The sequence below is a fragment of the Haliotis rufescens genome, unplaced genomic scaffold, assembly GCF_023055435.1.
Source record: "Haliotis rufescens isolate VD_foot unplaced genomic scaffold, xgHalRufe1.0.p SCAF_6, whole genome shotgun sequence".
Classification (NCBI taxonomy): domain Eukaryota; kingdom Metazoa; phylum Mollusca; class Gastropoda; order Lepetellida; family Haliotidae; genus Haliotis; species Haliotis rufescens.
In genome coordinates, this window is record NW_025964334.1 from 7900856 (window position 1) to 7916777 (window position 15922).

The 15922-nt window shown below is 38.9% G+C and overlaps 1 protein-coding gene across 1 annotated transcript in view; it reads right to left on the reverse strand.

The window, feature by feature from the left end:
- LOC124143969 (sodium- and chloride-dependent glycine transporter 1-like) overlaps positions 1–923 on the reverse strand; it is a 112330-nt gene extending 111407 nt beyond the window's left edge. Inside the window, exon 1 of the mRNA XM_048386693.1 lies at positions 650–923. Coding sequence (XP_048242650.1) covers positions 650–670 — 21 coding nt within the window. The 5' untranslated portion in view covers positions 671–923. The remainder of the gene's footprint in view (positions 1–649) is intronic.
- Between the last annotated feature and the right edge of the window lie 14999 nt (positions 924–15922).

Consider the following 15922-nt stretch of genomic DNA (forward strand, 5'->3'; position numbering starts at 1 on the left):
ATTTTTTTATGCAATGAAAAACAACCCAGAAATGATTTCTAATCCTGAACAAAAAAATAAATTTAAAAAAATGAAAATAACTTTGTCAATATCCACATTATTATTATTATTATTATTATTATTATTATTATTATTATTATTAAGTGTTGCTAATGGAATGACTACATTGGTCTAGCTGTCGGTAGATTATCTATAATAATAATAATAATAACAACAACAATAATAATGATAATAATCGTCGTCGTCGTCGTCGTCATCATCGTCATCATCATCGGGTTTTCATATTTTGATTTACGTTGATGCCAACTTGCCCCTGCACAAAAAGACGTCTAAGCCTTGCAAACACGCAGAGACTGTTTTCTTTGTCAAGTCAGCAAGCTCCCGATCAACACAGCACAGACCACATTGATCGATCATGGTTTGAATGGCGGGACAACCTGCCCATTCACCCCACACTGTGAAATCAATGACAGTATTTCGCAATAGTGCCTAGTACATATATTTCACGTGGACGATCGATCAGCCAATGAAATGATGGTCAGCAACACGAATATAAGGCGAGAACATTTAATATAATCAACACCATATTTTATATTTCATCATCGATGTTAATAATTGCGGTGAAAATTAAAAGTTTTAGGGAACATACCTGTAAATCTTCGTTCTCCATGGACGTCGGTAAAGTCCTCTACACCGTTGGTCGCCTGGTCGGTCTTGAAATTATCAACTACACCCACAAAGTCAGTTATAACTGGGTTAATGAAAACGGGTAGAAAGGAGTCTACGATTTATCACTCGAACACAAACTTGGACACTCGGGCATAAATTGGTGTAGTTTATTACTTTTGTCTATTTCGCTGAGTTGGTTATGATACAGAACGAATGTCTCTTGTCAACAAAGTATTGACCCTTCCCAGTAACATGCAACACCTGTGGCGATAAGCGAAGTAAACAAGCGTGTGGGACGCTCACGTGGACAGTGCGTTGGCGAGCGATTGCATCATCACAACACGACGTGTGGCGCGTTTCGAGTGATAACTCGTGTCCTATGCTCACGTCACGCCGTCAGCTAGTAATGAGGTCCCTCCAGGCCGATGACAATCTGGACAGTAGATTCATCCATGCAGTGTGTGCTCATGACCAGACTTTATATATTTACTCTTCCTGTTTGTTGTGTTGTTTCATAAACGATTTTTTTAAATACTTGTAAATGTGTGTGGGGTCATTAACCACTGTTGCTATTACTGCTACTACCACTACTACTACCACTACTACTACTACTACCACTACTACTACTACCACTACTACTACCACTACTACTACTACCACTACTACTACTATCACCACTACTACCACTACTACTACTACCACAACTATAACTGCTACTACTTTTACTAATACACTACTACTAAATCTGCTGCTGCTGCTACTACTACCACAACTACTACTACTACTGCTACTGCTACTACTACTACAACTACTACTACCACTGCTACTGCTACTACTACTACTATTACTACTTCTACTACTACTACTACTACCACTGCTGCTGCTACTACTACCACAACTACTACTACTGCTACTACTACTACTACTTCTACTACTACTGCTACTACCACTGCTGCTGCTACTACTACAACAACTACTACTACTGCTACTGCTACTACTACTACTACCACTGCTACTGCTACTGCTCCTACTACTAAGACTACTGCTGTGCTACAGCTGCTACAATTACTACTACTACTACTACTTCACTACTGCTAAAAGTACCCTAAAAGTACCACCACCACCACTACTAATATTACTACTACCACTCTTGCTGCTGCTGCTACTACTACTACTACTACTACTACTACTACTACTACTAATAATAATAATTCTAACCCCGGATCTTCGCGGGTCTCTTAAACAATTCTCTTCAATGTTTCTCATTCAGTGTTGTCATGCCCCGATATTAATAATTTCTTCTCAAAACAAACACTGGGATACAAAAAAAGTTTGGCTAATAATGAACCCTACTCTACCACGTACTTTAAGGACCAGACAATTCAGTGACCATGTGCATAGATCCATTCAATTGGAATCAGCTGAAATTCGGTCAATCACAGTACAGAACCAGACCACCCGATCCATTTAGTCCCCTCTTACGACAGGCATGGTATGCTGGGAACCTAAATTCCTACTCCGAATCCCCACTGTGGATAATCATAAGAAATTACAATAATTTGCATTTAGTGATTTCGCCAGGGCTTAACTACGGAAGCCTTTCAGGGCTAAGTTGAAATTTCAAGTTATAATCTTAAAATTTCAACTTATTATCTTGCAATTTCAACATCATTATCTTGAAATTTCAACTAAGTATGTATCTTGAAATTTCAATTTAGTCTCTTGAAATATCAACATAACATCTTGAAATTTCAAGAATAAAAATAAAAGAACAAATGGCTCTAAAAGGCTTCCGTACTTAACTTTATGAACGATACATTAAATTAAAAATAATAACATCTGTTGATGAACCTCGACTTCAATTACCGTAGTTTATACACAGCATGGCGAGCTCCACAGTTGCGACAGTTATGAGACTATAGAGCGGAAAATATGTCACATATGTAACTGACAGCTTGTCATTAAACTAAACTGTCAAATAAACTAAGTTCAGAGGACTTGAAACAATTGGTTTCCCATCAGCATGCTCGCGTCGTAATGTCTGTTTGTTTGTTTGTTGTTTAACGCCGCTCTCAGCAATATTCCAGCTATATGACGGCGTTCTGTAGATAATCGAGCCTGGACCAGACAAACCAGTGATTGACATCATGAGCATCGATCAACGCAATTGGAATACAATTACATGCATCAACAAAGTCAACGAGCCTGACCACCCGATCCCGTTAGTCGACTCTTACGACAGGCATAGTCGTCTTTTAGGGCAAGCATGGGTTGCTGAAGACCTATTCTCCCCCGGATGTTCACGGGTCGCGTCGTAAACAGGGCGGTTGGACAGTACTTGGGATTAACCCACCTATGTCCTGTAAGTATTCGTTTTATTACCCAATAACGCGTGGTCAGAATTATTTTTGAAATATGGCTCAATAATACTCCACGTGTCCAGAATGGAAGTATCAGAGATTGTTCCCAACTGGCTTTTAAATGGGGAATGATGTTATATATTCTATAAGGTTCAGTGTCGGAGAGTACAGTTCTATGCCCACATAAATGTGATGATTTCCATGCGCCTTTCCGTGTTGCTAGCATAAGTCTGACCATTCTGACATAATGCATTTCTTATTGTTGACTAATACTGATTTTAATCCCGTACATAATAAATATATTACAAGTGATCCATGACATTTGATTGTTTACCAAACTAACCACACACCCACCCTTATAAATTAACTAGGCAACGCCCACTAACGGACTATTGTTCCCTGATTGGCTGATAATAGAATGGGTGTGGTTTGTGTTTCATTATTGCGCCATAGATTTCGACGTGTTTGGATTAAGTAAGTTTATTTTCATTAAATAAAAACTATGTGTAAGTATTATTGTTGGCGTTGTTATTTATAAGATATAACTTTAATATGTTTTTGCGTTTATGGAGGTATAAATATAGGGACCGAAGTGCATTCCGTGTAAATTCGTATAATATACCGCCAAAAAATATTGAAGTAATTTCTTTATTAAACAAAATACCACCCCAGTCCATTATTGTTGAAGTCATGCTGTACTTAACGTCCGATGTTCAGCATGGAAGACACCCGACACCCATCACTTAAATATTAATTGCTGCTATTGTGTTATAGTTTACGAAAGTCAGGAATACGTGTGTACATATATTCTTAAATTGTATCTTCAAATCTGTATGAGACACGCAAATGTAATACTCGTAATTTATTATCCATTGCTTTCAAACTGATCGAGTTTATATATTTTAATACGAAGCACATGCGCATTAATAATTTCACGTGCTCGTTGCTGACGTCATTGCTGACGTCACGTAAATACCTTTGACGTAGTCCAGTCTCTCTCTCTCTCTTTCTTACACACACACACACACACACACACACACGAAACTCAAAAACTGTCATATTACAGCTGTGTATAATTTTGCTCATTTACTATGTAGTAACGGAACCAGACACATATTCGTTAGATCTAAATTTATTTACACCTGGAACGGGCTAGAATCTAGTCCAGGTCGTGACAAGTGCCAAGCTCCGAACAACGATGAGCGCATTCTTGTTTTCACATTGCAACACATCCTTTGACCTCTGATCTCGTGAGTTAAAATTTAACGTCGCATCGGCCCTATTTCCGCCACATACCGACGAGAACAAGTTGATAAATATATATACAAGTGCGTCATAAATGCAAAGTTATATCTGAAGGCAAATTTGTCAAATATATTATAACATGATCTGATCTCGTACATATGAATCAGGTTATGTTTTTCGGACCGAATGAATGAAATTTTAAATCATTTCGACACACATACCCAACAATTGTAATTCGAAATCACCTTCAAATTAAAACTAGTATAACAGACTTTGCACTGATGGCAATGTAAAAGGAGGCGGTACTACATCAAGTCCTTATTATACGGTAGTAATAATTCATTTATTAATATATCAATTGATCTAATAAAATTATAATTGAATTACAAATTCAGTTTTTAGAGATCAATAAATATAATCGAATCGTATCTGCGACGTCTAAAACTTTGAAGTATTTTGCAATTTTTTCAATAATTCGCCTTTCCACCACATCTGCAACTTTAGTTAGTTAGTTCATGTTTAGCTCTGAAAACGACAAGAATAATTCACACACAAACAAGGAGAATATACCCATAAAGTAATCTATAGACAATATTGGACAACAAGGACCGTAAGACGTAGGGGAGAATTAATTATTTTCATGAAACAAATGAATTTTGTACATACGTTTCGAATTTGTGATATCTGAATAACTCAGGAGTATCAACAATTCAATTTTGAACTTTAGATATTATAAAATACGCAATGCATACTCAAACGGCGCATTTTAATCCCAGGCATCGCAACTGGCTGTGGGGAGAAGGTTGTGGTTGAAACTTCAAACGCAGCACACGAATATATAAATGCGCATAGATTGCAGCGCTACTGGGCGTACCGACTCATTCACCGGTGTCTCAGTTATATTTTATGTACGCTTTGATCACTACACGTGTTTTTTCCCCCAGATCAACAATTCGCCTGGTAAATCATGATGATTTGAACTAACTCACAAAACGCGCTTGAGACAAGAAGGCGTCGGACCGATGTTTGAGCAATCATACAGTAAACTACGGTTATAACGAACTCAAACCACTAATTTTAGTTCGTTAAAACCGTAGTTCGTTATAAGCATATACATGTATACAGCAAAATAGGCAGGATCAAATCTCATTTCGTTATATCCGTAAGTTTGTTATAAGCGTGTTCGTTAAAAACGTAGTTTATTGTATTTGTTTTGTTACAGGTGGAGAGGGTGTACACATGTTGTGCACGTGCAGGTCATGATGGTGAAATTGACTAAAGTACAGTCGGAAATGCTAGAAAACTGCTTTTTACCTGTTAAAAAAAGATATAATTTTTCACAGACTGTTGTTATTGAAATATCGATTAACTACCGATCGACCTACCTGTGGTTTGAAGTATTTCAGTCACAAGGAGGCCTATCGACAAGTTTACAGGAGACAAGTTCGAACGAAAACAGGGAGTTCACATTTACATTTATATCCAATGATGACAGTCTGATACGGACTATAGAAATATGCGCACGTGACTCCGTTATAAGAATAATAATAATGTAGTCTTCATAAAACATCTATTCCACACACAAAAATCTTTTTAAGAAAATTCTAGATGTGGATCTTCTAAATCTTCTAAAATATGCTGCGGTTTTCTTTGTTAACATTGCTCCCATGATGCATGTTACATTACACTTGCATAGCCATAACCATGGTACACGATATGGAGTCGGTACTGTATACAAGGGAAAGATAGAGGGAAACCATTTATTAATTAAGTTGAAGTGAATTACCGAACTGCCCAAGCTATGGGGTTTTCAATTCATACCATCAAGTCTGCCTTATGATAGGAAAACAAAACAGGCATAGGGGTGGTCTCAAAAACAAAACTGGGAAGTAAAAGGATATTAGACAGCTTTGATACAGGGTGATTAGACGTATGGTTTACAAGCTTTATGAGCAGAAGGTAACCCTGACTTGTAGCAGAATTTGGGAGGAATTATGTTTCACGGACTGCACTAACTATTGCTCTATTGCAAATAGTATTCTAAATACTGTATTCTTAAGCTTGTTCAGGTCAGAGTTCCCAGAAATCTGAATGTCAGAAGAGTAAATATTGTTACTGGTGTGTATTATTCTTCTCCGTCCTGAAGGCGAGGAAGTATAAGGGATAGTTTGTTTTGACATTCGTGACCAACTCGTGTTATTCCGGGACAAGCAGGTTACGGACAGGGGCGAATGGTGACGAATGTGTTTTTGACTGATGGAGAGCGCCATTTTGGTTTCTCTAAAAGACTTTAAGTGTTTAAAATGAAATGAGAGTGACTTAATCCGGACATGTTTAAACCAATTGACTGTCACATTCTGTGATTTAGTCATGTTTCGTAATGTAGATAATCTCAATATTCATAGACGACTTGACCAACCTGTATGTTCTTAACATGCTGTTGAACAAACGGGAATCCCTTAATGAATGCGTGAACACGTTTTTACATTTGGACTAAAGTTTATTTACAGTGGATGACTGGATTCATTATATTTTTTGTGTTTACTGACTCGAAAGTTTGTTTTATGTAACCCAACCAACATTTTGACCAGAAATATTGATATTTGCTGCCAAAGCATGTTTAAGAATGACATTTCTTGTGTTATCAATATAGGACTTGTAATCGATTATTTATATATTATTGTACTTATAGTGGGTATATACCAAGTTCTGCCTGACAGGCCCAGTTATGTGTTTTCGTGCCTTGATTTTCCTTTTGCTGACCATTAATAACAACCAATTTGTACTTTACACCAATCCTATCCTCCCATAGCTCCCTTCCTCTGCATATGACATTATATTGCGGGGAACAATTGATGCTCTGCAGGAATTTCTACTTGTGATTATTGTAGACATCTTAAATCTTGAGACCGATGTCTGCAGTAGCCCTTATGTTACATTGAAGTTCACAAGTTGCATTCCCTCACGCATTGTGGTTGAGATATTTGGGCGGTATGAAAGTTTGACATGACATGTATCTGTTTTAGGGTATATTGCTGTGTGACCCACACAAAATCTGACCTTTGCCACAAATTCATATTATTCGGCTGTCACTGGGCGCCTATTAGAGGGCGCCTATTACAAAACAGAATTGTTTTAAAGTGTAAATTCAAAACGTGGTGGCAAGACTCTCATCGGCTCGTAAATCAATAGGGCTGGCACACCTTATTCTGTTTGCTATGTTTGTTTGTTGTTTTACGCCGCCCTCAGAGCAATTTTCAAGCAATATGACGGCGGTCTGTAAATGATCGAGTCAGGACCAGACAATCCAGTGATTGACATCAAGAGCATCGATCCATGCAATTGGGATACGATGACATGCATCAAACCAAGTCGGCGAGCCTGACCGCCCGATCCCGTTAATCGCCTCTTATGACAAGCCTAAAAGTACTCACGGAAATGAAAAAAAACTGTTTTTTCGATCTCAGATTTTAAATAAATGCAGTTTATATACAAAATATATAAATATTCAAACAACTCAATTAGTACTAATTGGGCCTTGGCACACATACAGCATACAACTAGCAAATCCAGACTAGTACTTTTCCAGTTGTTTTGTTATTTCGTATTTACATCTACGTAAAGCTTTGTGTCGATTATTAAATCCAGCAAAACAGTTTTTTTTCATTTCCATGAGTACTTTAGTTGCCTTTTACGGCAAGCATGGGTTGCTGAAAACCTATTCTACCAGGGATCTTCACGGGTCCCCAAGTATTTACAGAGGATGAAAACTGACATGTCCTGTTGGTCGCTTCTTACGACAAGCAAAGTCGGCTTTTAGGGCAAGCATGGGTTGCTGAAGACCTATTCTACCTCGGATCTACACAGGTCTCATCTGTTTGCGAACACTTGGTGTTCTCATTGCACGGAGCAGTTCAGAAGTTCAATTTGGGATCTAAAAAAATAAATAAATAATTGATTGCTCTGTTCTCGGCAACATTGCCTTGAGGAAAGACCGGACCTTTCACTGACGACTCCAAACAGCATATGTCAAGCGAATCCTACTTATATAGTAGTGTGGTAGAGATTGAGATGACGTTCAGTTTGAAAAGTGATTTTGTCGGATGGGAAACGTGAGGATTTTTGTCAGACATTGAACATCGTAACTGCTCCCTCAATTCCTAAGTCCATTGCATGAAGCTTCATGTGTATATGGACTGTTTCTTGACACCTGTAAGGAATTGACGTTCTATACAGGTTTGAGATAGTCTGTTAACAGCCATTACCATGGAAACATATGGTAAATATAATATTAGTTAAGCCCCAAATCATTCCACCTGTTTACAATATACTTTACTTGATATGAGAGGTGGAATCTGATAGTACCAGGAGGGACATGAGTCGCAATAGCCACCAAACTCCCGCCGAGTTCAACAAGGGTTGACCTTCATAGTCAGTTACCTCCCTTGCCTCGGGACGATGGGATATAGTGTGAAACTTCGCTAACCCTTTCGGTTAAATCCGTCTTAACGAAGTCCCGGATTAACGAATCTAAGTGAATTAGTATTAGTGTGTGTGTGTGTGTGTGTGTGTGTGTGTGTGTGTGTGTGTGCGCGCGCTAACGAAATTAGTAACTGTGCTTCATGAATATTCAGAATAAAAAGTCTCGTCGACTTTAAGGTCGTGATTCACAAATGGCAGAACGCACAATTTGGACGTTTGCGTGTTTGTTGGGAACATGTTTCCCACGCCCAAAACATGGCGGAATTAACATGCCAATTATAAAGGATGTGATTGCAGCACCAAAACGTTCATGGATCAGAAGATTATATGGTAATCATTCAAAATGGACTGAGTTAGTTTCTTGTTGTATTCCAAATAGAAAGAGATTATGGTTGACAGATGCCTCGTATGTTGATGTAGTTTTTACTCCAAATACCATGAATTTTATCTATTTATAAAACCAATCTGCAATACACTTCTTGAATACCATGTACCACAACTTTGTTGACATGACATGGATATAATTGCTGTACCTGCTGAGATGAATAAAGAAGGGGAAAAATGAGACTCACACGGGTCTTTTTTAATGGGAACAGCACGCAACAATTGTTTATCTATCAGCACGCCTAGCTAGGTGTACACAGCACCTAAGGTTCCGAAGACAAGGGGGCGGTCGGGTAGCCTAGTGGTTTAAGCGTTCGCTCGTCACGCCGAAGCCCCGGGTTCGATTCCCGACAATGGTACAATGTGTGAAGCCCATTTATGGTGTACCCCGCCGTGATATTGCTGGAATATTGCTAAAAGCGGCGTAAAACCATACTCACTCACTCACTCACTCCGAGGACAAGACTGGGACAGTATACTGTTCACTGATGAGTCCAAGTTTTACCTGGACAGCCCTGGTGGTCGTGAAATGGTCTAATGGCGTCCATGAGTTTTGGTGACGCTTGCGTTACTCAACGTCGTCAGTTTAGGGGACGGAAGTGTAATGGCATGTGGTCACATCATTTTGACTTTTTGAGGAAACATAACATTGCTGTACTGCTATGGTCGGCTGTTTCTCCTGACCTCCCAACCACAGAACATGTCTGCGATGAGATTGAACGACGTCTACGACAGGACAAGAACCAGCCGTTAACGGTAACTCAGTTGAGCCAATCTTTGGTTGACAAAGATGGGGGGCACGGGTATTTACTTATCTTCTTACCATTATTTACTAACTGCAACCGTATATTTACTCAGCTTGTAGTAAATTTTACAACACCTTAATAAAGACTTGTTTCTTGGTCATTTTGCGCTCCCGTTGATAACTGCTCACAGCAATTTGCAAAAAAGTAGAGGTGAAATATAACATAAATGACTGTCAATGGCATTTTTATTTATTTACAAAGCAGTACAAATAGTAAGTGACAGCTAAATGAAATAAACAAATCTTGTTTTTCACTGGCAAACTTCACCTCCCTTCTTTATTGAGTACATCTTATAAAGTTCACGATGTTGTCCGCCAACAAAAACATAACGCTAAAAAACGTTACATTGCTGCCATTAGGCCTGCCACAGCCCGCACGAAAGTCACACAACACCAGGTGGACACCATGAGCATCCCTAACCTTAACAACCTGCCGCATCTTCCCTTTGAAAAGTCCCCCTCCACCTGCCCGGTCCAAGTACAGTCGCACATTGACTTGAATCTGTTACATATAAAAAAAACAATAATTAAACATTGCGTAAACGTAATATAAATTTATATATATTTATTCTTCATATCTTCTTCAAATACGTCTTCTTTGAACCTGCACTGACAGAAAACGTCGGTAAAGTTTACTAATTTAGTTGGTTTCATTGTCCACTCAGACACTAACTTGTTGGTAGACTTTACTAATCAGGTTAGTATTTCTTCGTACCAGGTGGCCTATCGTCAGTAAAGGTTGAATAGGAATCAGATATACTTTCAATGTCAGCTTCCTCTATGAGAGAAATACTATTAGGCATACAACAACACATTGTTGAACACAAACATTTTTAACCTCGTTTGGATTCGAACCTGCAACCTCTTGATTTTCGTCCATCACGCTACCACCTGTTCTAAACATGTTTAAATGTTTTTAGATTCTAAACATGTTTAGAGGTGTTTAATTTCTAACCATGTTTAAAGGTATTTAGATTCTAAACATGTTTCAAGGTGTTTAAGTTCTGAACATGTTTAAAGGTGTTTAAATCATAAACATGTTTAAAGGTATTTTGATTCTAAACATGTTAAAGATGTTTAAATTCTAAACATGTTTAAAGGTATTAAGATTCTTAACATGTTTAAAGGTGTTTAAATTCTGAACATGTTTAAAGGTGTTCAATTCTAACCATGTTTAAAAGTGTTTAAATTCTAAACATGTTTAAAGGTGCTTAAATTCTGAGTGAGTGAGTGAGTATGGTTTTACGCCGCTTTTAGCAATATTCCAGCAATATCACGGCGGGGGACACCAGAAATGGGCTTCACACATTGTACCCATCTCGGGAATCGAACCCGGGTCTTTGGCGGGGCGGTGCATTGTTAAGACCCGAAACGTTCAAATCTGCATACCGTTTAGAATTGAAACAGATTCCTAAACATATGTCTTGTATGTTTTTAAATTCTTAAAACGTTTTTACCGTGTTGATTAAGTAGTGAATTTTATGCTGATCGCCAAAAGAACCGCAAACTATAGAAACATATAGAGAAGTATGTACGTTGAGAAGAGATTTTGACAAAACTGACAAAAATGACAAAACTAACAGTCAGCCAAGTGTTACCACATGGTGTCTTTATTCTTATCAGCATATGCAGCACGTGATTTCCAAACTTTACACGCTAATCCTGCACGAGACAAATGATTCATCTGGATCTATGACGTCACATGTGAAGCGTTCATGAGCGTCGGTTCACACAACATAACCAATCTTAGATCTCTTGAATATAAGTAATCCTTAATATTTACCAACATGTTTGGTATTCACGTTTCCTTTGTCAGTGAGTATACTAATATAATAAGTGATATTTACTAATCTTCAGCATCGTCATGCAATATACCAGGCAAGATAGTAATTTCGCTGTTTACTAACCTTCTGGACGCTGTAACCTGAAGTTCTAAGTAGAATTCACTCGCTCCTTCCCTTCGGCTTGACGCTGTAACCTGAAGTTCTAAGTAGAATTCACTCGCTCCTTCCCTTTGGCTGGACGCTGTAACCTGAAGTTCTAAGTAGAATTCACTCGCTCCTTCCCTTTGGCTTGACGCTGTAACCTGAAGTTCTAAGTAGAATTCACTCGCTCCTTCCCTTTGGCTTGACGCTGTAACCTGAAGTTCTAAGTAGAATTCACTCGCTCCTTCCCTTTGGCTGGCCGCTGTAACCTGAAGTTCTAAGTAGAATTCACTCGCTCCTTCCCTTTGGCTGGATACTTGCTGAAGCGCTCCATCCTCAGCCCATGTTCTTGGACTGTGTTCGGCCCGAGTGGGCTGCGCTCTGTCATCAACTAAAACACAATTAACTGGTACCTTCCTTAAACATGAGTTCTGTCACAGATCTACAATAATGGTAAGCTTGATACATATTGTCAGTGCAAGAGAACAATCTAGATTATCCACAGAAGCAGATTCCATTTGGCGTAAAAGGTAAAATAGCTGTGAAAGTTGTATGAATGGACCACTGAAAATCAGTGATGACACCAGGTGTTCGTGTAAAGGGTAAGCATGTCCTGCTCTACCGGCAGCACCCAGCATCCACACATTTTGCAATTATCATGCAACAGCGGCCTGCAAACAAACCAGATAATCAAGTGATCGATGAACCAGAAAATCCAGTGACACGAAAGTGCATTTACTGATTTTGTTGTAGCAAATATATAATTAAGCGATATGTTCAATTTGAACTACGTCTGTGTTGTGTACAAGTCCAGAGATTTGGCTGCTTTTTGGTAAATAAAAAAGGTTTATGAACGATATTTGTTTTGCAAACAATGTGTTCACCAGCAGAAATATCGACCCAGTTCAAGTAAATAAAGACGGTCAATGCAAGAGAATAACCAGTCTAGATTATACACAGAAACAGATTCCATATGGTGTAAAGGCCCAAATAGCTGTGACCATGACATGGATGGACCACTGAAAATCAGCGATGACACTGCTTGGCTTAGCATTCGATGTAAACCCTGTCAACCCTTTGTTTGTTTGTTTGTTTGTTTGTATATTTGTAAGTTTGTTGTTCAACGCCACCCTCAGCAATATTCCAGCTATATGGCGGCGGTCTGTAACTAATCGAGTCTGGACCAGACAATCCGGTGATTGATTGATATCACCTTCATCGATCCACTCAATTGGGATACGATGATGTGCATCAACAAAGTCAGCGAGCCTGACCACCCGTTCCCGTTAGTCGCCTCTTACGACCAGCATGGGGTGCAGAAGACCAATTCCAACCATAATCTTCACGGATCTTCAATATTTGTTTCGTCTCCTTGTTTCTTCGAAATGGCGAGCGTGACACTGACCAAGGCGGAAGTGAGCAGTGCCACGTGATCCTGGCGCTGAAACTGAAATATGATATCCCTTCTCGCCACCGCTGCCTCATGAAATTTACCAGGCCGGTCAGCCAGCCTAGTGGTTAAAGCGTTCGCTCGTCACGCCGAAGACCCGGGTTCGAATCCCGACATGGGTACAATGTGTGAAGCCCATTTCTGGTGTCCCCCGCCGTGATATTGCTGGAATATTGCTAAAAGCGGCGTAAAACCAAACTCACTCACTCACTCACTCTTACACACAGGTGTCGACGCCAGGGAATATACACTCGCGTGTTATCAACCGAAACAGAAGGCAAAATAGCGGTGAATATTACATGAAAAGATCCTGGATGATCAGTGACACCGGGTGTTCGCGGAAAGGGTAAGCATATCCTGCCTTACCGGAAACCCACCACTCACACATTTTGCATAAAAGAAATTGAGGTCAGTATAATTAAATGAAAAGTGTCGGGCACTAACTACAACACTGTTGTCCTGGAATGCCTGTTACGTGAGTAACACCCAAAATAATCCAGAAAATCCACGACATGAAGATGCCCGATATGCCTTTTTTATTGTAAATCTGAAACTATGTTTTTCTTGTGTGGTCTGTTTATTGATTTCACAATTCAGTTCAGTACGTTCTGATTTCTGTTTTACCCTTTGCGTTTTAATATTCGGAAATCAACCCATACCGTCTACATCGTATGAGTTTGAGTAAAGTTAATTATCCAAATCAAAATTTGATACTTGAATTTAGTAGGTTAATGTTGTTTATTAATTTAATTCAAGTCGTCAATTTATGTCCAATGTGTGTAATACTCATATTCCATTTTTGTCTGGAATGTCCATCTTAAGATGAAGTGCTCATTTTTCACCACAACTTAAAATTGATCCAGTTGTTTACGCTTAAAAATACACAAAACGCTCTTGCTATTTTTGTATTTTTAGCTTGGGATCTCATCTCACAGGACCAAGTACAATATAGATTGTTTTTATGTTGTTTAACGCTGCACTCAGCAATATTCCAGCTATATGACGGCGGTCTGTAACTAATCGAGTCTGGACCAGACAATCCAGTGATTGACATCATGGGCGTCGATCCACGCAATTGGGATACGATGACATGCATCAACCAAGTCAGCGAGCCTGACCATCCGATCCCGTTAGTCGCCTCTTACGACAGGCATGGGTTGCTGAAGACCTGTTCTACCCCGGAGATATATTTATAACGAACACACTTATAACTGACGGGTCTAACGAAATTACTTTTTTGTCCCGTATATTTGCTGTAGTTATGCTGTACATATGCTAATAACGAACTACGGTTATAACGAACTGAAATTAGTGGTCCCTTTGAGTTCGTCATAACCGTAGTTTACTGCATACACCAGTTTGATGGTGGTTAAAATGAATCAAATATAAAATGGTTATTCGATGGTGATGTATTTGATACGGGTATCATGTATTTGATACGGGTATCATAGCTGTGTTTTGTACCTTAAAGGGGAAGTGTACACTCAAAAATCACTTTCTTTCTTTTTCAAAACAAAACGCAATTTTAGAATTAGTTAGTATTTGTGTTTGAAAATATACACTCACTTTTTCCACAGTGAAAGTAGGTAGCTCACAATACTGTGAAAATGATATGCCGTTATGAGGCCTTCGTTTTTCGAGCTAAACAGGCCTGAGTTATCCCCCTTAGGTTATGACGTGTTGATGCCAATTCAACTGGGTCCCTGTCTATTCTCAACGCAAAAGATATCAAGTACCAGTTTGCGGTAAAACAACATGGCCTACGACACACGCCGGCGCAGTGGTGACTCAGCATAACACTATGCTGGCTGGCATCTGAGACGCTAGAATCACACGCCTGTACCTACACCACGTGAAGCGGCTCTAACAAAGCATGTTGACGTCATAATGTTTATCAATTGGCACCAATGACGTCATATTGCAAGGGTAATAAGCCATGGTGTTTTTTGTTATGGAAATAGAACACTTGGTAAATGTGAAATATAAATCGTTTTAACGCAAAACATATGTTGATTAATTGTGATATTTTTATATTTTTGTCTATGACACTACTAGGTTAACACTTTTAATGTGGAAAAAGTACAAGAAAAATAGGTTCATTTCCGTGTGCACTTGCCCTTTAAGCATGCAGAGTTTCGTCGACTGTTTTTAGCCTATGTTTTATGTCAATTTCAGCTTTCATGTGTGTACTTTCGTTTGCCCTGCACTGTATGGGGTGCATCTATGGGAAAGTACAATCAATGGGAAAGTACAATCAATGGGAAAGTACAATCAATGGGAAAGTACAATCCATGGGAAAGTACAATCAATGGGAAAGTACAATCCATGGGAAAGTACAATCAATGGGAAAGTACAATCCATGGGAAAGTACAATCAATGGGAAAGTACAATCAATGGGAAAGTACGAGTTGGCCTGGCATCGAGGTTGTGAATTAAAGCATGCGAAGGTGCAGCTGATTCTAGCAGATTTGATTTATAAAAATCATTTATATGCTCTATTAAAATAGATGATTGGTGCGTGTGACATAATTCCACCACTCACTTAAAAATGACTTTGGAAGAATTATGCATCGTAACTTGGAAACAGTTTTTGGATACGCAT